Source organism: Pomacea canaliculata, linkage group LG5 (genome assembly GCF_003073045.1).
Source record: "Pomacea canaliculata isolate SZHN2017 linkage group LG5, ASM307304v1, whole genome shotgun sequence".
NCBI lineage: Eukaryota > Metazoa > Mollusca > Gastropoda > Architaenioglossa > Ampullariidae > Pomacea > Pomacea canaliculata.
In genome coordinates this window covers 19,047,535-19,071,421 of record NC_037594.1, presented here as the reverse complement: position 1 = coordinate 19,071,421, position 23,887 = coordinate 19,047,535, and the positions used below count along the sequence as shown (strand labels likewise).

The following is a 23,887-nucleotide window of genomic DNA, read 5'->3' as shown; positions in this document are numbered from 1 at the left end:
GTTTTTTGGTTTTACATTAAATAAGGCCGACTTCTAAAGTTGAGGTGCAGATCAGTGTACTGTTGTGAAAGTATTGATAACATGAAAAACAGAAAAAGCTGAAAACATTCAGGCATACATCTCCATACTGTGTTCAGATGTGCTGAAAATAATGACAAGTGCACCATTTATGATTTAATGCAGCAGCAAAACTTTTCACATGAATTAGTGAACAATTGATAGGTCAGCATGTGTATAACATTAAAGAAATTTTTTTTTCAACACTTTGCAATGAGAAGTATAGCATTTCTTTCCATAACTTCTCACAGGAGGCATCAGGTGAAGGTTATTCTTGTTCAACACCTTGTATGTAATAATCTGCTGCTTTTTCCATCATTTCAACTGCTTGATTGTACAGCACCATGTCTAGACAGGAAATTGATGACATTAAGTTTATATCAATACATAATTATCATCCAACCCTACATTGTGCTTTTCATTTTCCCACCTGGATATAGTGACAAAATGTGAAGTTACAAATAGACATGCATCCACAATTTTCCAGAAAGATATTATGCATACATACGTTAAGAATACAAATATACGTTCTTATTTCAAATACATAGGCATGTAAATTTTGGTGACTCATTACATAGTATGAAAACTGCAGCAATGTGGAGTCAAAGTGATTTCTCTGAAAAAAAAAAAAATGTAACTCTTATGCTAGAAGCTGAAGCCAATAATTAGTTTCATGATATTATTAAATTAGTACTTCCTGTATTTCATTACACTTATGGAGGCTTACCAAATTTGTTAGATGCTTCCTCAGAAAAAAGAACATAGTTGTCACAAATTATGCTGTTCCCCTGTACAACACCATGTACCTCAGTTAAACCAGCTACGTACTCACTTAGCTGAAAAAGAATGAAGAACATTAGAATCCCATAAAATTATTATGCATTTAAAACAGCTAAATTTAACACATATAAACATAACATTCCTCTTATAAGACAACAATAAATATTTCTCCCTTATCAAATAAATTGTTTGCGTCTCCAATTCTTTATTTTTAAATAAAATGGTTCTTTGGAAAGAGGTAGGTAAAATAGGCAAGCTTTAGTATTTACAAATCAACATTTTATTATTCTATTATTATTATTTATTATTATTATTTTTAACTAGTTCATCTTCAAAAGACCTGATTAGTCTCTGAATAAAATAGTACTTTCCTCCTATCATTTTCTTCCCTGCTGCTTTTATGAATGAAATTTAATGTAACTAATAGGTAGCAGCTTCAACTATGCCAAATTCGGGTTTTCACTTCTTGCCTGAATAGTTATGAAGAAAACCAAAGGGGATTTTTTTTCACTAATACTTATATATATAATAATTAAACATTTTTCAATAGATGCTGAATACTTTACTAATGCAACTGCAAGTCTATATCAAATCTCCCTACTATGTGGCAGAAATGGGGCCGCATGTTTTACCTAATATGTATGTATACTTTGCCCAGGTCTGGCAAAGCTCTCAAGAATCGTCGGCTCCGCTAGCTGTCTCCTCTCATTCCTCGCCTTCCAACCACATCCTAATGCAATGTCCCACACTACCATACAGTATAATAATCGAGCACTGCGCGGAATTTCACAACTTGTGTCTTTTAACAGTCACAAAAAAAAGAACATTGAATTTTTAGTCCATAATACCGAGAATGGCATAGTAGAGGGGTGGCATAGTAGGGAGATTTGACTGTATTGAAAATGTACATTGCCTAGGGATGATTCTTACTGGTTCATTTAGCGTTATTCTCACATCTCTACCGTCACTGGAGGTTAGGGTGAAATATGTGCCATTTGGATCTACCTGAAAAAAAAATTAACATGCAAATAATTAATGCATGGGAATTATTTAATTGTGTTTCTTTGTTCTTCATCTAGTACAATCACTCAAGTTTTAAATGAATACTGACATAGATATTTGTACATAAAGTTCACAGTAGCTAGCAATGTGACACTTGTACTATTTTTGGGGAAACAGTGAAAGCAATTTGTACTAGACATACTTAGCTGCATTTAACACACTCCCACAAACTACCAATCAAACGAGAATGTAAAAATTCATGTGACAGTATTGAGAAAAGGCACTACAAATGTTAACCTGTAAACGCGAGATCATGACGACCAAGTACATTTACTTAAGTCTTAAATGACTAGGATTTACTTACATCTTTTGCTTTGCCCAATAAACAAACCTGCCTGCCATGATATTTTGGCATGAGAGCTGCGTTTATTCGGTGTCTAGAGCTATTTGAGTTCATTTTGTCCTGTTTTCTGGCGGCAGATCTGAAGGGAAGTAACTCTAATGAATGCGCAGAAGAGACCATTATAAACACTTCTCTCAATAATACAACTTTATTAGACTTTCTCCTGTGATAGTTCTGATCATCATTATAATCAGCAGCTAAAGTAGCAACAACACCGATAAAGCAGTTCAGATGAGAGACAAGGAGATTTTCACCTAAAAATAGTATCACATTCATATCTGTCATGGGTGACGAGACTTGTGCAGGGTGACACAAACCATGGACGTACATAGTTCGTGCACAAACAGTACTATTGTTGAATCACAGGAATAAGCGAACTAGCAAGATGCTGATATAAGTGCCATACTGGTAATATATTTCGTAATAATTTTGATGGGCTGGAGTCGTTTGTTGTTTAAAGAGTATACACAAAATCATACGACACCAGTGGTATTGTCTGAGGCTGTGGATACCAGCTTTCAAGTCTTGAGTAATTTCACAGATTTATTACATATTGCTACTTGTTGCTAGCATGGACGTGCAATACAAGTTGGTGTCGCTAGTGTGTGTGTGTGTGCACGAGCGAACAAGCGGAGCAAGGGTAGAGAAATTTAGTATGTCAACGATCTGTTGGATTGATTATTTTTTAGCTAGTAGCTATGCAGTGTATGTATAAATTTAATAACGTAGAAAGAGCGTAATTAGATTTTTGTGTATCGAGCCTAATAAATGCGTAATTAACGTCACCATTTAGTATAACGATAACTTTATTAAGTGTGCTTTATGTTTAAGTTTTGCAGAAACGTCCACCTGATCCCTACATATGAGTTCATTTATAAGTCTTCTGAAAAGTGCAATGGGTAGCAGTCCCAGTAGCGGCAGCAACAGTCAGCAAGATGACGATGACGGTGTTCTGGAGACTTTTGAGACAGTTGAACACGAAGAATATTTGATTGTTGGAAAAAACACCAGTTCACAAGATATTCTCCATCCAGCTATTGATCAGGTATTTTTCTTACTGGCTTTTCTGTGTGAATATTTTTTGTCGTACGGATAGCTCTAACAGAATTTCTTCCTTTTTTGCAGTTTGGTGGTCTGCTTCTTTTAGTGTATGCAGTTTTGTTTAAGGATGGTGTTGGGGAATAAATGCCAGTGCTATCTAAATATCTACATGCAGCAAAAATTTATGTGTTTTTGGTTAGTTGGTCAGAATAGAATTTTGTGATGTATTTCCGTCCCCTTTTCTCTGTTTATTTGCCTTTTTCCCCTTGGTTTTTCATGTACAAGCACACTCACAGATACTGAAGGTCTGTTGATTTGACAATTTTGCAATTTTAAGTGATCTGGCTTTGCACGAGGTGATTTGGCTAGGGTGAGATTGGAATTATTAATTACATCTCTCTCGCTTTCTCTCTCTCTCACACACATACACTCTCTCTGAAAGATTAAAAAAAAAATTAAAAAAAAATCAGTATGCACAGGTTGGATAAACATAGTGTTCCAATCGTAAAACAAAATTAGCAAGTAGCAAAGGTGCACACAAATATTATATTTTCATCTTTAAGGTGTTTAAAAAATAAAGGGGTCTACATCAGTGTTCTTTCACATTTGAGGCTGAGTGGATTATAAATGTGGTCAAATTGACTCTTGGCAGTGATTACATCAGTCAGATTATCAAATGGTCAAAACAACCGGTGACCAAAGATGATTACAAGCATAATTGCACATATGTAGTTACACGCATCATTAAAAAAAAAACTGGTAACAATGAGGATTATTTTCAGTTTTTTTAAAATACCGCTGTTTATTTTTATAAAGGGATGCAAATGTTGGGCAAATGTTTGAGCCAATACAGGTATTTGTTTGAAGTTGTATAACTGTTTTTGAGTATTGCTTAATTGGATTTTAACATTTTAACTTTTTTAAAACCTTCAAGTTTACACATATTGTATGAAATAGGATAAGTTAAATGATGGTTACAATTCTTTTAACAGTACTTTCTTTTGTGAACAGGTTGCTGCCGTGGAACCCCGTGGATTTTCAATGTTTATGACTTGCACATCCTCACCCTGGACAGGACCAGCTGAAGCAGACTTGATGATGTCTAGCAACATGCAACACTCTTCTGTTAAAGATATACCGTTTTTAGTAAACCCATGTCTGGGAGAGAGAGAAAGAATTTGCAGCATGCTTAACCACCTTGATTTAGAGATAAGGCAGTTTGACTGGGCCAAGTATCTGTATGACTTTGAATTTGAGCAAAAGGTGTTGAGAGATCTAAATATTGGCTACCATTAAGCATTTAGTTCTGAACACTTTAGGCATAAACAGTAATAAATAAATTAAATAAGCTGTAGACTGTGGTTTCAGGGTCACAGTCAAAAAGATGTCATTTTTTGTTGTTCACTGCAAGTAGTAAATGTGTGTAAAGTAATCTTGAGAGTTTTCTAATTTGTTGGTTTTTTTTAGTTTTTAGAAATGATTGTAACACCAGTTTGTACTGGATATTGACCAAAGTTGGATTTGTTATCAACCTGGAATAGAACACTATTTAAAGAACTCTGCAGGTTTTCATTGCTGGTAATTTATATTGAAAGTGTCTTGCTGGTGTGAGTGTCGTCTCACTATTTCCAGCTTGTGTTTAAATGTGCATGTGCTTTTTCCACCAAGATTGTTAATCTTTATTTTATTACCATATCATGAATGTAAGATTTTTTAAAACATGTACTAATTATTGACTACATTGGTGCAAGTGTGTGTTTATGGAGAAAGCGATGCATAGATGTGTGACTTGGTTGCCTTAGTTTGTACAGTAAAGAGCATTTCAAAAAACAGTGATAAATGTTTTTCAAACTTCATCTTGCATATGGAGGATGTATGCGTGTGTGTGAAAGTTATTGACACTACTTTCTGCTACCACCAGATAGCATTAGCAACAGACACAGTATATTCAAATGTGTTACTCAAAGTCATTGAAATATAACAATTGCTGCCATTTTTTTATATCATTGTAATGATCTAGCCTAAAAGTTTCCTTGTTAAATATGCTAAATGGCAGCAGTGCAAATTTTAATACAATTATAGAATCAAGTTTTTAAGAATTGTCTTATGGGTTATCTTATGATATATATATATACATAATTAGCTGTAGATTTTATGTGTTGACTATTAAAGACTAAATTTTAGAAAGGAAATTATTTAAAATCGAAGAAAATTAATATATTTTCAGTGGCATTAAAATTTAAGCCTTATTGAGATTCATAACATGGTGCAGCTTAATAATAGTATTTCTTAACCAAAAATTATTTCCACTGCTACATTAAAATCTTTCCCAGTTTATGCTTATGTATTAACAAAGTAAATTCTTTTTACTAGTTATAACTTTTATTTTCTTGCTGTTAAAGCTACTGTCAACAAAACGGGGCAGATTTAAAAAAAAAAATTGCCACCATAGAAAAATCAAGTACAAGATTAAAGAAAAAAAATCAAAAGTGATACTTTCTGGAATATCTATAACACCCACGGATTAATGACGTTTTTGTAAAATTAACGGCGATTTCATGCTGTGATTGACTACTCTAGACCCCTCCAAAAGCCTCAGCCGTAAAGTACGATCAATGGGAGACAACGCTTAGTGGCAAGCATTTTGAATAATAACTTCTCCCTGCCGTCGTTAAGGACGCGCCCAGTTTCGCGAAGTTGTCATCGAGTACATATCTCTTGAACAAAAGACATTATACCATCTTTCTTTCGTTTGTAATTATAACACTTGAATATAGAAATAGTAAACTATAACAAAATCTATGATATACTGAGAGACGACTTAAGACAAATAGCAAAATTATCGTTTTAGCTATTGACAAAAATGAAAAACAGTACTGTAAACTAACTCTTCTAGCTTGCATCAAATAAGCATTCATCAGCAGATGTGTAAAAGGACCAAGATATTTATATTTTAACTGCTCATTTTCAGAAATTATTTTTAAAATAAAAAATTGGCTTTGTTCATACTGATGCTAACCTGTTGCCATGCATTCGTCAAGGGAGTTAACAAATGTGTGTCGTTGGGATTTATGGGCGTTACTTTACTTTAGAAGACCATTAGTAAAATGATATCTGCTTGCACACCATTAAAAGATTCAAAAACAACGATTAAAAGAAAAAACTGCAATTTTATTATGAATAAAAGTACAGAAATGTTCTCATTTCTGCAGCATGAGGGAGCTTTCCAACTCCTTTGGTGCTTGTCGCGTATCCAATCAAACAGATGCATATTGTCACGTGACCGTCGGTGTGCGAAAATTTTTTTTTTCTGGCAGGAGTTTACGGTGTTGTTATTCCCACCGAATGGTAACGGATTGATTGATCCGACTTGTGAAGTTTTTATACTTGTGAGAGGTGGCGCAAAGAAATTTGCAAAAGTTAGTACCGGTAAGTCTGGACCTTCAGTATGTCACAGAGGATGCGGAAAAATGTATCGCCATCAACAAAGCAAGGTCCCATAAAAGCTGTGAAAGCATTTTCGTTGAAACACAACACCCTGTCAGCTTCTTCAACTTCTAGAAGTTCTTCTCCAACAGTACGTAGTGATCTATTTCGAACAAAAAATTCTCCTGACAGCAGATTATCACCAGAGAGAAAAAGCCCTATTTCACCGTGTCAAAAAGGTATTAAAACTTGGCTGTTTAAGTTTTATTTATATTTTGTATTTTTGAATGTACTATGGAGCGCACCGTTCGCACTCTCATGCACAATTTAGTCTTTCTCGGTGTCAAAGAACAGAAAGACTTGTAAAGGGATGAAAGCTTAGTTCGAAATCAAGTTAATGTAAATAAGTATCATAAATTTATTGTTAAAAAAAATAGGTATAGAAATTTATTGAATAGTAAAAAATAATAAATTTTGGCTGTACCTTGATCTTTACAGTCTGTACCCAGGATCAAAGAGTACAATGTTACAAATTTGTTGCAGTTGTGTTATTTAGTAATTTACAGACGCCAGAGTGCAGATAAGCTTTTATTACTCATTACCATTGCCAGGCAGTTCTCTGCCTCTGTTATCATTTTCTCTTTATCTCATCTCTGAGAAACACAACAGGGGGATAAAATGTGCAAAGCAGTAAACACCGAGCCACCGCTCACATGTGGAGGTGAGAAAATGGTGAATATCTTGTCAAGAGACTGGAAAGACTAGGAAAACTTTGAGAAGCCTGCTGTTGATATGGATGAAACAGATTGCAAAATAAGCAACCAAAAAAAAAAAAAATTACAACACAGTTCTTAGTTGTGTTGCAACAAGTGAAAGCAAACCTAAGGGTTTTTTCCATTACTGATTGTAACCTGATTATTTTGATAAACCTGCCCATTCAAACTACTGTTGTCACTAAGGCATTTATTCTAGCCTGAAACACAGCTTCTTGAATGCAATAGGTGATTAGGTGCAGAGGTACATAATATCATCTGCCATTATAACTAATTCAAATTCAGAATTTTTCAGCATTAATTATGAGTTAATTAGTATCATAGTTTTAGACTTAACGTTACTTATCTTTATAGTTTTTATTTAATTTATTTTTGCTAATTGCTAAAACAAGCTATAAACTAATCTTTCGCTAAAGTGAAGAAGTAATAGTTGTTCTCTACCTTGTGAAACGAAAGAAAACACTGTCAAGGACATGACAATGAAATAAAAGCATAACTTTGTTTTAGAAAGCATTTTTCTCTATCACAGCTAAATACAATATTGATATATCTGGAACTAAATGGGCAGTCTAGTTAATAACTTGATAGTTCTGTTATCCCTAAATGTAAAAGTTAGCTGTGTGCATTAAATAAAAGACATTTTTATTCCGTGAAGACAATGGGTTTTAGCTATAAAGACCATTCTTGATGGGATGTGCCCAAAGAAATACAAAAGATTGCTGTTTCCACATACTGAATTAGCATTGTTGTCTTCTAACATTGTTATTTTCTTGATAATTATTTTACACCATCTTTGGCAACAGTCATCTGCAAGGTCTACAAAGGTAGATGACATTGAGTTGTCACTGTTGCTTAAACTCTTTGCATTTTCACACAAGGTCATAGACACTGAAAAATAAACAAGGTAATCAACAATGCTAACAGTTTCACCTATTTGAAACAGAGAGTCTAAACCTCTTTAGACTTAAAGTTAACACCAGTGGCTAGTTTTATAAAACTATCAATATATATCCCCCATCATTTGCTCTCTTCACTGCTATTGCTAACTGACTGACTTTACCATTTCTGGCACTGGTCCTTGGTACCTCTCTGAATTCACGACTTTCTTCACTCATCTTTTAACATCAAGCTTCTTTGAGTCCCACAAACTCTTATGGCCAGAGGTCTTTCTCCTACCAAGCCCCATCAACTCTGAACAGATTATCGGTCAACCTTCATCACTCTGATTCTCTTACTTTATCGCCAAACTTAAGACGCTTTTTTTTCAGAACAGAGTCTTTGCTGCAACCCTGTCCTGCCCATGAGCATGCATAACGTGTGTCTGTATTTATTTCATTTATGAGCAGGTAGTTCTGTTGTAGAAGTGAGCATATCTGTTATGTGTGAATATGAGTGCATATGGTTGTTAGTGATTCATTTTACTTCTGTATATCATTTCTGTAAAGCACTTTGAGCAAATCATTGGAAAAGCGCTATTTATTGTTCATTATTATTATAAATGTGTAAACATCTTTCTTATGCTTTTCTGAAGTCTTCAGTGAACTATTATGCAGCTTGGAAGTCTTCAGACCTTGACCCATAGCAGCAAATGTGTGCATGGTTATAGGAGATGGTTAGTGATGACTAGTCAGATAAAATAATCTTCTCTTTAAAACATGATTCTCTATTTAACACCATCACCACAAGAATTTTAGAGCAAAATATCAAATAATGACAAGTTGGTATTTGAATTTTGTCCAGTTTTTTTAACTGCTTTTAACCAAGTTAAAGAAAGGTAGACTGTGGGAAGGATCAAAGCCTTTTTGACTTATTGGAGAGTAAGATTTCTGTGTATAAGTCAAAGGCCAGCTAGATATCAAAGATTTGATGTATGTCAATATTCAAAAGGTTATAGCTATGTCTTGCAAATGGAAGGAAGTTATTGCCCTCTTTCTTAGTGTATATCTTCGTATCTTGAAATAAACTTGACATTTGGAAATAGTTTTTCTTGAGGTGAATGTTTAAGGAAGAGTTGAGAATATCGACTGTTTGATTAATTTTTTTATTAAACTGCATTTCCTCAGAATCACCTTTGTTGGATTTACCTTCAACCACCAACAAGTCTAGGGCCAGGGAAAGGAATGAGATTTGCATTCAGGACTCATGCATGACTGACTTAGGGAAGTAGTTAAGCACATTAGTACTGAAAATAAGTAAGTGAAAATGGGTATGACAAGTTGATAGTTCTTTAAGTTTTTTTCATATAGGTTTCATACCCAGCTTAAAATTTGACAAGGGGTTATATAAAAGAGCTGTTGAGCTTAATTACATGGCAAACTCATCTGTGTCCGATACAGTCTTTTGCTATCAGTTTGCCATTGTAGTTGAATTTAGGTTTTTTCATTGGGTTGGGGGGAATGGATGTTAATTTGCTAGTCCTAGTGCTAACAAGATTTCTTTAGTAAGATCTTTACTGGGAGTTTGAAAATTGTGTGTGTTTTAAGGTACTCACTGTCATTTCTCCTGAAAAGGATAATTTAATTTCTTATTTATTTCTACTATTTATTGCTTTCATTATCAGGCCCATATGGGTGGAGAGAATATGAAGCCAAACATTTATATAAAAGGTTAAAGTATGCCTGGAAGGGTTTCATGCTGTTTGCTGGGAAGCTTGCTCTTTTGACTTCCCTTTAGAGAATGGGAATTACTTTGCAGTGTGAACCCAAGAGATGTTACAGACTGGCATTGCACTAAGGTTCATGGTGTTGGCAGCTTGCCAAGGCATGAATACTTAAGTGAACAAACTGGGCACTTTTGGTGTTGTAGGTGTGTTTACAGGCCAGCATTGTGACCTGTTTGATATCAGGCAAAGTGTTGATTTCACTCCTTTCCTCTCCCTCTCACTTGTTACCCCCAGGTGTCTCCCAACCTTAGCATTGCTGTGTATTTAATATTTAGTGCAAGGGGGAGAAACACAATGTTAAAGCGTCACTGAGTTTGCATATCTAACTTTTGTTGTTTCAGTTAGAAAGATTGAGTATAGTAAATGTCAGTGTCTACAATACTGACTTTTTGCCCATATCAGGCAATCACAAAGTAATCAGCAAATAGTGTAATTCAGTATAATTTGTGCATGCACTCAGATGTCCCAGCTGATTCCTTTTCTAACAGCTTTTCAGGATCTGAAACCAAATTTGTGTAAATTTGACATGAATCAGTGCATTAAATTGCATGCATTTTACTTTCAAGTACCTTGACCTCTGATTTTCAGAAAACATATATAGGCATCTGTTGATGCTGTCTAAACAAATTATTTTTAAACAACACTTGGTACAAGCTGCAAATATTTACAAACAGCTATAGCATCAATCAAGTTGGATGTATTCCCTTTGAGTCCAGAGCTTGAAAACAGACCAACAGGGATGTATTGGTGTAAAGGTTAAAAAAGTTAAGGATTTTTTCAAAACATTATTTATAGGACATCTAAGACATACTACACCCAATAGTTACACCCTTAGAATAAAAATAGTCCCTGGAGTTGTATGATGGTGGGCTTTCAAACCTTTGTGGATCACTTTTACAAACCTGCTTATTGAACATCACTGGCCAAAAGTTGTGGACATCATTTTTAAGCATAATTGTGAAATTTTATGCTAAAGCTATAGGGTCAGTCGCTACCAACTTGGTACTTATGTTCTTTTTAATTTTTTGTGTTAAGTTAAAAGACCTATGCTTAGTTTAGTACTTTTGATGCTAGCACGTCATTAAAAACTGTGGAGAGCTATCTCTTGTTACTTTGGTTATTCTGTTTCAGCAGCCCTGATGGTATTGTTGCTTGTATTTGCATATCCAAGTATTAAGAATGTCTCCTTTACAGTTTTTTTGTTCCATTTGCCTTTGTACCACATTACGCCCACGACAAGAAATGAATAATATCCAAGGTTTGACGAGAATGATCATGTAACAAGGCATCTCGAAATTCGTTTTGCTGTTCAGTAATGAATAGAGCTTGCTGTTTGTAACAAAATTTGTTCTTTCTAAAATAGTAGAGAAAAAGATAAGTTTTGCCCAAATGCAAATTATAACTCTAAAAATACCAGTTTCTTTTTATCACATGCTGAGATGCGTTTTGACGCTAGTGAAGCAGCGGCTAATGAGATGATAGGGCGGGATTCATCACTGTAAGCCGACAGTATCATTGTAATGGTGCCACTCGGTAGGTTTGTGAAGCTTGCCCTGTCACTGGCGGTTGTTTTTGCGATTGCATTTAAAAAGAAAAGCCCAAGAATTTTCAGCACCAAGACATTCCATACTGTCTCCACAGTTGGTACGCTTTTGCTGTTGCTTTACTCACAAGTGCCAAAGACTCACTTGCAGACTCACTCCCAGAGATAATGCAAGGGAGGAGGGAGGGTCTGGCAGAAGGCGCCTGATTTTGTGGAGGAAATCAATAGCAGTCAGGCACCGCTTTACAATTGTGCGCGTGCGCACGTGTAATAGCAGGAGTAGGTTTAGGGGTCCAACAGTATGGCTGCATTTGTACATGAAACCGTTATGGCTCTTGATTTTATTGTTGCTGGTTTCTTTCTTTTTTTTTGCCTCACTCCCTTTAAGACTGACGCACGTGTGTGTGTGTGTGCATGAAGCGTAGCAATCAATAGTGTTTGATGCAGTCTCGGTCATCATGGTGATGAGATAGGCAAGCAGGCTTCAAGTTTTATCACAGCCGTCGTTTCCAAAGCACGCGCTCACACTTATTCACACGCTCTTTCTCTTTGTTGTCGTCGGTGGTGCATTCGTCAGAAGCACCGACTTCCGTCGCAGAAACAAGAGAAGGGTCAGCACTGCAGAAGCATCAGAGGGGTCAACGCGATGCCTCTTCCACTGCTTTCCCAACCACGACAGAGCGAGTGTCATCTGCAGCAGTCTTGCAGAACATTGCCCTTGTATTACCATTACTATTACCACTGTTTCTGCGTCCACCGCGCCTTTCATGTAGGCATACCGGCGAACCTGGATGAGCCGTCTGCCTCCTGTGTCGTTGTTACCAGCACCCTGTGGTGTAAACCTTTGGGGAGTGTGTAAACATCTCGCCCCTCTCTCTCTCGATCAAGTCTGGATTTCTGCCACCTGGTTTTTTAAAGGTGGGGTGGGGAGATGCGCGCCACATCTTCGTACGCGTGTGCTGCCGTTCAGCTCCACGAGCGCGCGGGATGGCTGCGAGACGGTAGCAGGATTCTGTGAACTGTTGTTGTTGCTGCTGCTGCTGCTGCTGTTGCTGTCGCTGATTCGCGCCGGACACCAGTGTCTGTGCACCGAGCGTCGCGCGAGGGCCCCGGGACAAATCAGCATAATACTGCTGCCTTCCTCGGGATTAGCTGTGCGTTGTGGGATGCGGCGCTGGGTCGGAGAACTCGGAACGTAGATTAACTAGAGAGTCAAGCCGATGCCAAGTGCAGGGCTTCCTGGAAGTTATCACCCTTCCGACATCATGACCTGGTCAGCATCCCGACCCATCGGGGAGTGGAGATTGCTGTGGACAGCCCGGGCTATTGAGCCGCGTAGAATCCTGAGCTGATATAATGATTGTGCGTTTTGTCAACCTTACCTACACACCCCACCACCGCTAACAGAAAATGAAATCAGCACTAATAGGGGAAGTAACGTTTGGGCTTTGGATGTGCCAGATGCCGCTGCGCTAACCGTGGACCTTTCGTCCTAAGATTTCGTGTTGTGACTTCACAAGAATGTAATTGTAGGGCGGGATTGCGATGCTTGTTCACAAACGTTATGAAGAGAAGGTGACAAGACTGCATTAAATCATTTGGGATTAATTGTAGCACTGTATAAGCATGTGGCTTTCTAGGGTTAAAAATCTGCAAAATAGCATCCGTGATGTGATATCCTACCTGCATCCTGGTCATGCTGTGTAGATGTAATGTGAAGACAGGTCTATTGGATTGAGCCATTATCATTAATCTACTATCCTGACCACTTTTAAGAGTGGCAAAGGCCGGAAGTTGCTTCAGTGTTAACAGCATTTTGAGCATAACAATGTAAGTGATTTTGGTTTTTAAGATGAAACATTCTCCCATGTTTGCATCATAACCTTTTCTTTGAAGATCTTCATTGCCAAAATGTGATATTTGTAGATATTTCTAGCTCTCTCTCTTCTGTCTTGAGCTATCTTTCTCTCATTCTCCCCCCCCCACCCCCACACAGAACACACATGCACATAATTAGAAGTTTACATAAACCTTCGGTCATTAGCATGTCAAGAGTAAAATAAATGGTAACGACTAAAAGAAAAGAAGTATAAGTACTTAGCAAAAGAGCTTGTTTTTATAACTAAGGAAGCTAGTAACCTCTGCTTGCATTAACCAGTCTAAGAAACATGAAAAAAACATGGGTGAAATGCAGCAGGTGTTTGTTCACTTACAAATCATTCTAAGATATTTGCAAGTGAATGTGGAAACTCCTTGCATAAATGAATCTTTATCAGCCAACCTGTGTGCACATATGCACGTGTGTGTGTGCGCGGGTGTGCTCATAAGCATGTATGTGCAAGAGATAGTTTGCATCAGAAGTGTAGACTGTGTATGTATAAATTTTATGACTTTCTTCCTTTCAGCAAGTAGTCTGTGTTTTAGCCTTAGGTTCAACTGCTGTTTGCATACATTTGTGCATATAATTTTATGCGTCTTATTACAGTTTGTTGAAAAAAAATCAATGTGCATTTTCATGCCATCTGCCTGTGTCATTCATGTCTGTTATAAGGTTTTTGCTTATTCATCTATATTAAGAACCCCATCTATCAGCCTTTAAATCTGATGACCTTGCAAATTGTGTGCTACACTGTTGAAACTTCCTAGACAAATCAACTATTAATAAAGATTTATAACTTTATTGAAGGTCAAATGGCATATAAAGGAGTTTACTATATGTACATAGTCATTAGTAATTATTGCAGGCTGAAATAATTTGTTCATACAAATCTTTGCATCAGAATACAAGTATTTTTTTTCTGTTAAATAAATCTGTAGGATATCTCTGAAATGACCTCCGGTAAAATTAGTTTACATCTTTCCCCTTTCCTCATAACTTGTTTCTTTTATTTTTGAACCCCCACCACTGATTTTCAGTCAGACAATAGAGATTTAACTAAAGCCTCTTGTGTATTTCCCATGTTTTGGCAATGAATCAACATTACTTATTAACTTTGCACCACTTTTGATCATAGGAACTACTAATGAGATGGATTAAAGAAAGTGTTTTTCAGCAGTAAGAAAGTCTTTAGGAGAGAGTTTAACTGGTCTAAAATCTTCCTGTAGCACCATTTACAACTTATTTCATAATGTATTTTTAAATAATAATAGTAATAGTAATAAAACCTGTACACTCTCTTTCATGAGTGCTCACCACAAACATTCAGCTGATGATTAGAGTAATCAAAACATAAAAATTAAAGTTGAAATATACAGAGTTTTGAAATAACTATAGTGTATTGGTGTGTTCACCACAAAACATTAAAGTATCACATAGAGAGAGAGAAAAAAAAATTAGAAACAATAGTTGATCCATCAGCCCAATACTTTTAAATGCCTTTATCTGGACCTATGCAGAAAGTACCCACAGAAGGGCTTACAGGAACTGATATATTTTAAAACCTCTAATCCTTAAATGCAGAAAAAGCAGCTTTGTGAATCTGGTTTTTGTTGCAGAGAAGGCAAAGTGTCACCGCAGCCCAGCTCTCTTGCTACCATGCCGACCCAATTCTGTAGACCAGTTTGTGCCATATCTTACAGGACAATGGCCCAAAGATATAAATTCATATCATCATTACCAAAGTGGAGGTGTGTTTATGTGTGACAAATCCACACAGGTGAGGCTTTGTTTAGCTTTTTATACAGTAAGTAAAAGCTAAGGAAGGAGAATAATTCATTAAATTCAGACAACATAAAAATACAATAAATGAAAAATAACAATCATTAAAATATAAAATCTAAATATCTTTTTTTTTTTTTGAAGGACAAATGAATTAAATGAGTTCACTGGATGTACATAATCACTTAAGTAATTGGTCATTGCAGGTTGAAATAATTTGTTCATAAAAATCATTCATACAAATACAACTGTTCATAGTTTGCAAATGTTTTCCTTATTTAAAAAAAACTTTATGATATCTCCGAAATGACCACCTGTAAAAATATTTTAGATCTTTTTTTCATTTAGACAGAAAACATATTTTTAATGTTGCAGACAGTAGAAGATTCTGAGAACACATGTTCCACAGAGAAGAAAAAAGCAAAAAGCCATAGACGATCTGCATCATTTGGTCATGGCGACTTGTCAAAAGAGGTACATTTTCATTTGCCCTTGTCCTCTCATTTTGTTAAGCAGTAAACTTTCACAGGTAGTCTCAGTGGTTCTGACAGTGCCCAGATTGTCAGGATTTTTTGTTTTTTTGGCAGTGTATATATGTGAAAGGAATTTATAAACTACTTTAAAAACTGACATGCAAGGTTAATTATTTTTTATCATTAGCTTTTATTACTTCCATGTTTTGGATGGGCTTCCATTTTGGCCTTTATTTGAAGTATAGCAGGTTCACTGTCAGAGATGGATGCAAATATAGTAGCAAGAGGGTCCTTGAGTATAATTGTGGATAAGAATATGGACTATATATAGCATTTTGAGAAGTCTGGCAAGGAATCAAAACTTAATGTTTTAGAGTTTATCATCCACAGTCTTGGCATCTGTGTCATCGTGGAACCTGCAGTGATGTGATAATGACACACTGTGTGCTGGTTCAGTTTTGTATATTCTTTGATTTGGAACTGACTTTTATGCCAGTAGGATTTTTTTTTTAGTGGAGACCAGGCAATAAGGGAGCAGTGGAAAGCTTTGATTTGTTTTGCACTTCATTGCATGAATTTTAACTGAGAGAATTTTTTTTTCTAGGCAGAATTCACTTGCTTAGAAATTCCTGACCTTTCTAACATGCTATGCAGCCTAAATTTTGAAATCAGTATATGGCTACGGGTTTAGACTAAAGGCAAATTTTTTGGGTGCAAGTTACACCATAACAAATGCAATCCCAATTGTGATGCAAACAGAAATAATAGTAATTGTGTCATGTAATACCTAATAGCTCATCTTAATACAAAAACTCAGTTACAGTATTCACTTTTGTATGAGTCATATAGATGTAGGTCAAATTGGAAACTTGGGTGTAAACATATAAATGCTGTTTAGCTATTACCAAATGATGGTCATCTCTGATAGGTAAACTTCTGTAGAAATGATAGAATGACTTATTGATCATTTATCAGCATTGTTATCCAATGTTTCTTGTTCATAAACTGCTAGTAGTTTTTAGAATTGAGAGCTTTCAGATTTATTTAGACCTGTCTAATTTGTATGCTTCTTTTTGTGTAAAACTGATGATGACATTTGATAACAGGTAGTGATGAAACATCAGCTTTCGTGTATCTTTTTTATTAAAAAATTTTGAAATAGGAACAGTTTTATTAATACAATGATGGCACCATACAATGAAACATTTAATAGCCACCCCCCTTGTTAGCATGAATTATGTAACATTTATACACATTAATGTGTTTTTAAAGTGGATCTCATGCTTCAGTGGCTTGTCTTCATTGTGTTAGCTTCTGTAAGAAGAGCATACTTTAATGAAAATTAGTAACATGGAAGTTAATTTCTTTTGGGTTCATTGCCAAGAAGCCATTGTAAATCTTAATAGGGGGATTTTCTCTGAAAGATTTATTTTTCATATGGCCATATTATATGATGTTATGAACTTTGTTATGAGTTGATAAACTGAATGGTATTTTATATCTTATTCTTGGTTTGACTTTGATTATAGTCTATGCTAGATTTTTAATAGCATTCAGTTGCTAATGGCACAGCTGTCTCAGCACACCTCCAAAGACCCATTTCTTGAATGTTAAAGAATGTTTTAATTATATATATATTCTCTCCATTGTTACTGTGCTTCTCTGTACAGTTAATCAAGCAAAGACTTCAAAAGACAAAAGAAGGTAGCAGGAATAGTGAATTCAGCAAACAGAGACTGAGTCCCATTCCAGGGAATCACTTGGCTTTGTCTGTCACTGCTCCAGCAGCCTTCTTCTCCCAGACCAAGACTCTCATTCCACCTACTGCGCACATTCCACGTCACAGCAACATGAACCGATACCAACGTAACAGTGTGGAGGGCCTGAATGTTGTGAGTATAATAGTAGTGTTGTTGGTCATAGTCAAAGATTGTTTACATTGGGAGTGAGATCCAAAAGCTAGAAGCATTTATACTATAGAATTTTTGTGTGTGTACTTGTTGCTATGTTAACTGTGATACTGAAGAAATTCTACATCAGCAAATATGTTAAGAAGTGTTCATAAAGTAAACCAAACTCAGCAAAAAAAAAAAAATACTCACTTCTCATTTAAATTCTTAAAGGGCAACATGAGTGCAACATTTTTTCTTTATGACCAAATTAAGTTCATTTTAAAATATAGTAGGAGTACACAATTCTTCATTTTCAAGATATAAGCCTATCAGACATTTACAATCTCACCGGCCATTAGAAAATGCAGATGAAAATTACTCTCCTGTCACCCTCAATTCCTTTTTTAGCTGTTTTGAGCCCACACATCAATGGGGCCCTCACACTGTCAGTTGTTTTTAGCATTGTGATGGATACAAGTGATGATGTGGTGGTTGCGATGTTACATGTAGACCTGAAAGCTATAGAAAGCATCAATGTTGCATATTGAGTGCTTGTAAGAGAAAAGCATAAATATAATATTTCTCGTGCCTCTTCGTCTTACAGTATCACCGAACTATGTTTTTGTGATGTTTTATACTCTGTTTCCAGTGATTTTCATTGAGCACTCATGCTGTCCTTTAAAGCTTTTGGAGCTTTTCTTTGTACTGTGGTAATTTGAGGGTTGGAGGGAGAGCAAAATTACAGAGTTGGTAGTGTATATCGTAAAAGGTAAAAATAGTCATGTAACCTTTCAGTTATTGAGGAAATGAGGTGTAAAAGATCACACATTTCGTGGGGACAGCTTTAATAAAAGAGTGATGCCCATATCCTTTCATATCCCTCATTGCCTTGCCTTCTCCAATCCTCTGTGGAGTCAAGTACCTGTTCCCAACTAACCCAGCTAGCACACCTTCTGTGCTGTGGTCTAACCACTAGGCTTGCCATGTCCCTATGTCAGACTGAGAGAATTTTCATTTGTCATTCTTTGTTTCCAGTTTAATTATTGCTTTTGCAGTTGTGTTTAGCAGTGATTTGAAAGAACATGGAAATCTCATTGTTCACATCATTATGAAATGTGACATGTTAGTACATTTATTTTGAAAAAAAAGTGTGTCCCTATTGCTTTATGGTACACAAGGAATTGATTCATTATGCCAGTTTGCAGGTGTGTGTATGTGCATAATGTTACATTTTTTTTCTTTATCAGTTTACTGCATAGTGAGTTGTGGAAAATATTTCTTTAAAAAAAGGGCAGGACAGTTTCAGTTTTGTGTGGAATTTTAAATTGGTTACATTCTTCTTTCAGATTTGGTTTCAGATATTGACATATTTGGTTAGTAGTTCATGAAGTTGAGTTTGGATCCATCAGTTTTGTATTTTTATTGCTCAGGGATGGTTGTCTTCAGATGTTGTACTACTTTTGTGACAGAAAACTTGTAGAGTCCTTCAACATGTGTTCAATTTTCTTTACATTTATTACCATGCTACAGGCAAGAATTATTAGCTTTCTTCAAAACATGCAGTACATTCTGTAAATTGTATCAGTTCTCTTTTTTGTTTACGAAGATTCTGTAGGCTTTAAACAAAAAACCATGAAAGTGAATACAGTCAAGTTTTCTGGCTGTGTATTTCAGTTGCTTAAATTGCAGCATCTCATTCATTTACTTTTCCCATCAAATGTTTAGGGAGGCATGCTTTTTATCATGAAATGCGCAATAAGATAAGTGTGCTGAAAAAAGGCGGCTAGCAGAAAACTGCAATTTCGTGAACAGCATTGTGACCCTGTGACCCTCGTGCGAAGGCGTAATGAGTTGGCGACGTGATCGGCTAGTTTACAGCGCCGCCAGCGCGCGGTCGGTCGCGTGCAGCAGGATGGAGCTCCGCGTGCCAAAGGTCTCTTGATGAGAGCCGCCTCCAGATGCGAGGCAAGGTGAACAGCGTGTGGATAAGTGCTAGCACGATGGCTAACTAGTGCCTAGCCGCGCACTGTGCATCCGACCCCAGACCGCTGTGATCACCAGCAGATGACGCTTTGAGGCTGTAGGAACGTTCGTTGACTTGTTTTCTTACACTAAAGGGCTCGATCGTGCCTTCAAGAGGCCGTTGTATGTACCGAAAAGTTACGAAGGCGAATCTGGAATTCGAGCTAACCGCCAGAAGTATGTAAAATACAGGTTGCACCATGTAAAAGGGAAAGGTCAAAATCTTACAGCATAGTGGCCTAAGTTCAGTGAGCTACAAGCCACTGACAGAAGCAAGGCTGGAACTGAGGAACTGCTGCTGGGAAATCGAAACCATTAGTGTCAGCATAACAAGCCACTGCGTCTGTGGTGTGCATCTCCGACGCTTTTGCACAGTTAGACACATCGTCGTGGTGATGGTGTAGTCGTAAACCGAGTGCGACTCCGCGTCGTTTTCCTCGGCCATCTCCAATCCACTCGCTGCCCCTCCCTATCTATTTACTTCTCCATGTCATCCATCCCGATGTCCTTGTCCAACTTGCCCCGTAAAAACATGGAATTGCATCCCTAGAAAAGGGCCTTCTTAATCAGCCACACATTGGTAAAATGTACAAGTATGTTTGCCAGATATTTACATAATGGTCATACAAAACATTTGTCGAACGTGGTCACGTGATTGGTACGGGAGTGGGGCGTGAGTATGCGCATCATAGTAATAGCCGATGAGTGGGCTGCTTTACGATTAACCCTCATCCATCTAGCCACCCTAATGATCATTCTCTTAAAAACCATGATAGCTTTTTGTGTGTCCCTATGGGGATGGGGGAGACTGGTGTGTGTGTGAAAGAGAGAATGCGTACATTTTTTCTGTCGCTTTCCTCATCATTGATTTATTCATGTTCCGTTGCTCATGTATCCCGGCTTCCTTTCCTTAAATCTTTTCCATTTTTTTTTCTATCCCCGTGTTTTAGGAACACGATATAACTTCCAGCGTATAATGTTTGCATTTATTGTGCGACGAGTCGTGTGTGTGTGGGGAAAAAAGAGGAAATTAATTCCTGTTTATGTCTTTATTACGAATCATCCATTTTACTAGTAGGTTTTGATTGTACGTTGACTACATACATGTAATAGCATGGCCATGTGATTTGTACCCTCACCTAGCCTTTAGTCCCTTGCCCCTCATTCAGCGCCATTAACCAGGTCTTGTGCGGTTGCCAGGTGCCTGGGTTCAATACTTTACCGATCCTCAGTACTTACTTGTTGTTTTCAGACCGCCGTCGCCAGAAAGTAAACTGGGATTTTGTCACCTGGATTGACATGAATTCGTCAGTGATCGATGCCCCTACTTTGTTTGCACAAGCTCTTACTTGCCACAGACATTTTAAGAGGAGTATATGGCAAGCGGACACACCCGAATGCGGATGTATATTTCATAAACGCGATATACAAGCGCCTAGCAATCGCTTAGTAAGCCCCAGTCACTCTCGGGAATTAGGTTTGAAAAGGCAGGGTGGTCGCTCGATTAGAGTTGACAGCGGCATGCAAACGCCTTATATTTGTCTGAGCTTCATGGATATAGGCAGTTTCACCTTTGGGTTTATTTGCCCTAACTTGGGTAAGAAACCAGGGCTTGTAGTCGTGGACATCTGCACTTTTACTTATGGGTAATACTCATTGGTAAAGATTAATGTCGTCCCCTAACATTTTTTAAAAGGTTGTTTAAGGGTGAGGTGGTAGAAACCACACTTTTCTCGGGGTCACTGTGCGTGTGTGAGGGCGGTGCCCATCTGTTCTTCATCTGACAGCCGTAACTTTCCCCAGCCCTCTGTGGACAGCTGGGTCGACTGTGGAAAGATCACGCGCCTCCGGGTGAGAGCGGCAGTACTCTAACCCCTCGTCTATCAGCTTTGGTAAAATTTGCCGAACTCGGGTAGGAAACCGGTTAGTTAGATTAACATGACAAGCAAACTAACTCCCGGGTTTGTATTCATGAAGCACACTTACTCAGCATTTTACCATACTCGGGTGGGCAAATCTGCTTTCCACAGATAACTGTTAAAAACACGCGTTCACGGCCTCCTTCCTAGCGGGGATTTATCGGATGAGGTCCCTGCTGATAAAATACAACTAGCATGGTCAGAATGACGGACATCATGTCTGATCAACTCAAACAAAATTTTCCAGACCTTAGAAATATACTGGGAAAATAGCCGTTTTTGCTGCTTTCGTAATCTGAGACCAACATACACCTTAAAAAAAAGAAACCGAACATTTCAGTTGACGTGTTTCTTGTTTGTTCTTATTCCCTTCCGAAGTTGGATGAGGCCAATGCCGTGTTCGTTCCCTCCCTCACCCTCCCTTGGGTAATTTTATTTCCAGTGAAAACAAATCAATATTTTTGTCGTTTAATATTTACCGGCATGACGGGCACCATTTAGTCAGAACGAATAAATTGAACTTTCTGCAGTTTGTTTGCCATTTTTTTTTAAAGATATCCAATGCATACATAGTCTCACCCGTTTTCTGCAATTCCCTTATGTCAGTCGCTTAGTTAACTCGCCCCACTCAGTGCCTCATGAATCTGTTAACTTCACCTGTTGGTTCCCGAACCATTTTAGAGCAGTTTTACCCACGGGTAGATTGCCAATGCCCATTAATGTACGATTATGCTCAGGTATGCCCTTGCAATGTCCTAGGTTAATATTCATGAGTCCGTTACCCCACCCGAGCTTCGTCAGTCGGCTATCCGCAAGTAACGGCTGAAACCCTATATACATTGTTTTGGGGTAGGCCAGCACAGATCTCATTGTCACCGGGTAATTAATTTATCGGATGGCACATCTGCCAGAAAAGGTTGATAAAAAATGACGGAGATCATGTTTAATCAAATAAAACAGAAGCAAAATTTTCGAAACCTTATAATAAACTGGGTAGATATGATGGCATAGAGTTGTTTAGTAAATACTGATTTTGTAAGTTTCATAAACTGAGACTAATAGATTCAATAACAAACAAAACTTAACATTTCAGTCGACATGTTTTCCTTCTCTTTTTTCTTTTTTTTCTTTCCGCCGTTGAATTAGGTCAATCACACTTTTGGTCATTACCGCGGATCTTTGTGTTTCCGAATAAATATATTATTTTTTTTTTTTGGGGGGTCTAATATTTACGTGACGGGCACCATTTGGTCAGAGAAAATACATTCTGCAGTCTTTTGTTTGTGTTTTTTCGATTTTTTCATTTTTTCAGTTGAACAACACAAGCGCGATGGCTCCCCATTTTCGACGTCCCGCTGTGCCAGTCGCTTAGTTAACCATCTTCTGAGCGATTCATGAATAGAGACTGTCTTACTGACTGGTTCCCTTATCAATTAAGACAATTAACCATGTGTAAATAATCGAATACTCATGAATACAAGTCCAGGGCATAGGTACAGTTGCCCTAACTTGGGGGGTAGGCAACTAGCTGGTTTAACCACCCCGACAGACTAACGTTGAGCCACTGGGTAGGTGAAGTTAACTCACCGACTGGCACAGCATAAAATCCCCATAAAATGTAGCACGGTGCGTGCCTTTTGGCTCAGATATAAAAATAAAATAAGAAACATTGGTTGGAGGTGGGTCGGGAAAGTAAGCAAGACGCTACAGAAGGTCGAATTCATCGTGACGGAAGGATGTTTCTCGAGCAAGCATTAATTGAAAAAATTTTTGTAATTTTCGTTCGGAAACAAATGACAAGCTGAGAAAACCATAGATCACAATGTCGAATTCAAAGTTCTTTTTCAGATGTTGCTCATTCATGAATTAAGTGAAAGAGATATATAGCGAACTGTTCTGTCCAGTTTATTTTGTGGTTTAGGAAAATTCAGCGTTCGCTTCGGTTGAGCTAAGCCAACAACGCTGTCTGCCATATTTACCCGTGATGGAAGAAAGTTACCGGAAGGGCACACCTCCTGAGTAAAGGTGCTTCATGGATATGAGCCCAGCATAATACCTCCAGTGGACTGGCAATTTCAAGGAGAGTTGGCGAAGATGTTACAAAACTATCTCAGCATGAACTTTGGCTACGGCTGATTGAAGGGTATCGAGAGCAGAGTAGTACCAGAACAAGCCTGCAGATGCTAAACGTTTCCTCTCTTCCCTTTGCTCATCTTTATCAATTTCAGACCGTCCG

At 37.4% G+C, this 23,887-nt stretch overlaps 3 protein-coding genes across 4 annotated transcripts in view; 2 read left to right on the top strand and 1 right to left on the bottom strand.

The window, feature by feature from the left end:
• Window positions 1–154: 154 nt before the first annotated feature.
• On the bottom strand, window positions 155–2,611 carry LOC112565329 (replication protein A 14 kDa subunit-like). Its single transcript, XM_025240734.1, has 4 exons — window positions 2,204–2,611; window positions 1,768–1,842; window positions 785–893; window positions 155–405 (listed from the first exon to the last, which is right to left on the bottom strand). The coding sequence occupies exons 1-4, from the start codon at window positions 2,570–2,572 to the stop codon at window positions 326–328; spliced, it is 633 nt and encodes a 210-aa protein (XP_025096519.1). The 5' UTR covers window positions 2,573–2,611; the 3' UTR covers window positions 155–325.
• On the top strand, window positions 2,513–5,119 carry LOC112565331. 2 transcript variants are annotated; one of them, XM_025240736.1, is made up of 3 exons: window positions 2,513–2,650; window positions 3,074–3,287; window positions 4,295–5,119. In XM_025240736.1, the coding sequence occupies exons 2-3, from the start codon at window positions 3,105–3,107 to the stop codon at window positions 4,577–4,579; spliced, it is 468 nt and encodes a 155-aa protein (XP_025096521.1). In that variant the 5' UTR covers window positions 2,513–2,650; window positions 3,074–3,104; the 3' UTR covers window positions 4,580–5,119. The 2 variants fall into 2 exon arrangements, with proteins under 2 accessions (XP_025096521.1, XP_025096522.1); XM_025240737.1 differs by having other exon boundaries at window positions 2,527–2,650; window positions 3,082–3,287.
• Window positions 5,120–6,555: 1,436 nt separating this feature from the next.
• LOC112565304 (glucocorticoid-induced transcript 1 protein-like) overlaps window positions 6,556–23,887 on the top strand; it is a 36,756-nt gene continuing 19,424 nt past the window's right edge. Inside the window, exons 1-4 of the mRNA XM_025240692.1 lie at window positions 6,556–6,948; window positions 15,183–15,343; window positions 15,721–15,819; window positions 17,489–17,710. Coding sequence (XP_025096477.1) covers window positions 6,732–6,948; window positions 15,183–15,343; window positions 15,721–15,819; window positions 17,489–17,710 — 699 coding nt within the window. The 5' untranslated portion in view covers window positions 6,556–6,731. The remainder of the gene's footprint in view (window positions 6,949–15,182; window positions 15,344–15,720; window positions 15,820–17,488; window positions 17,711–23,887) is intronic.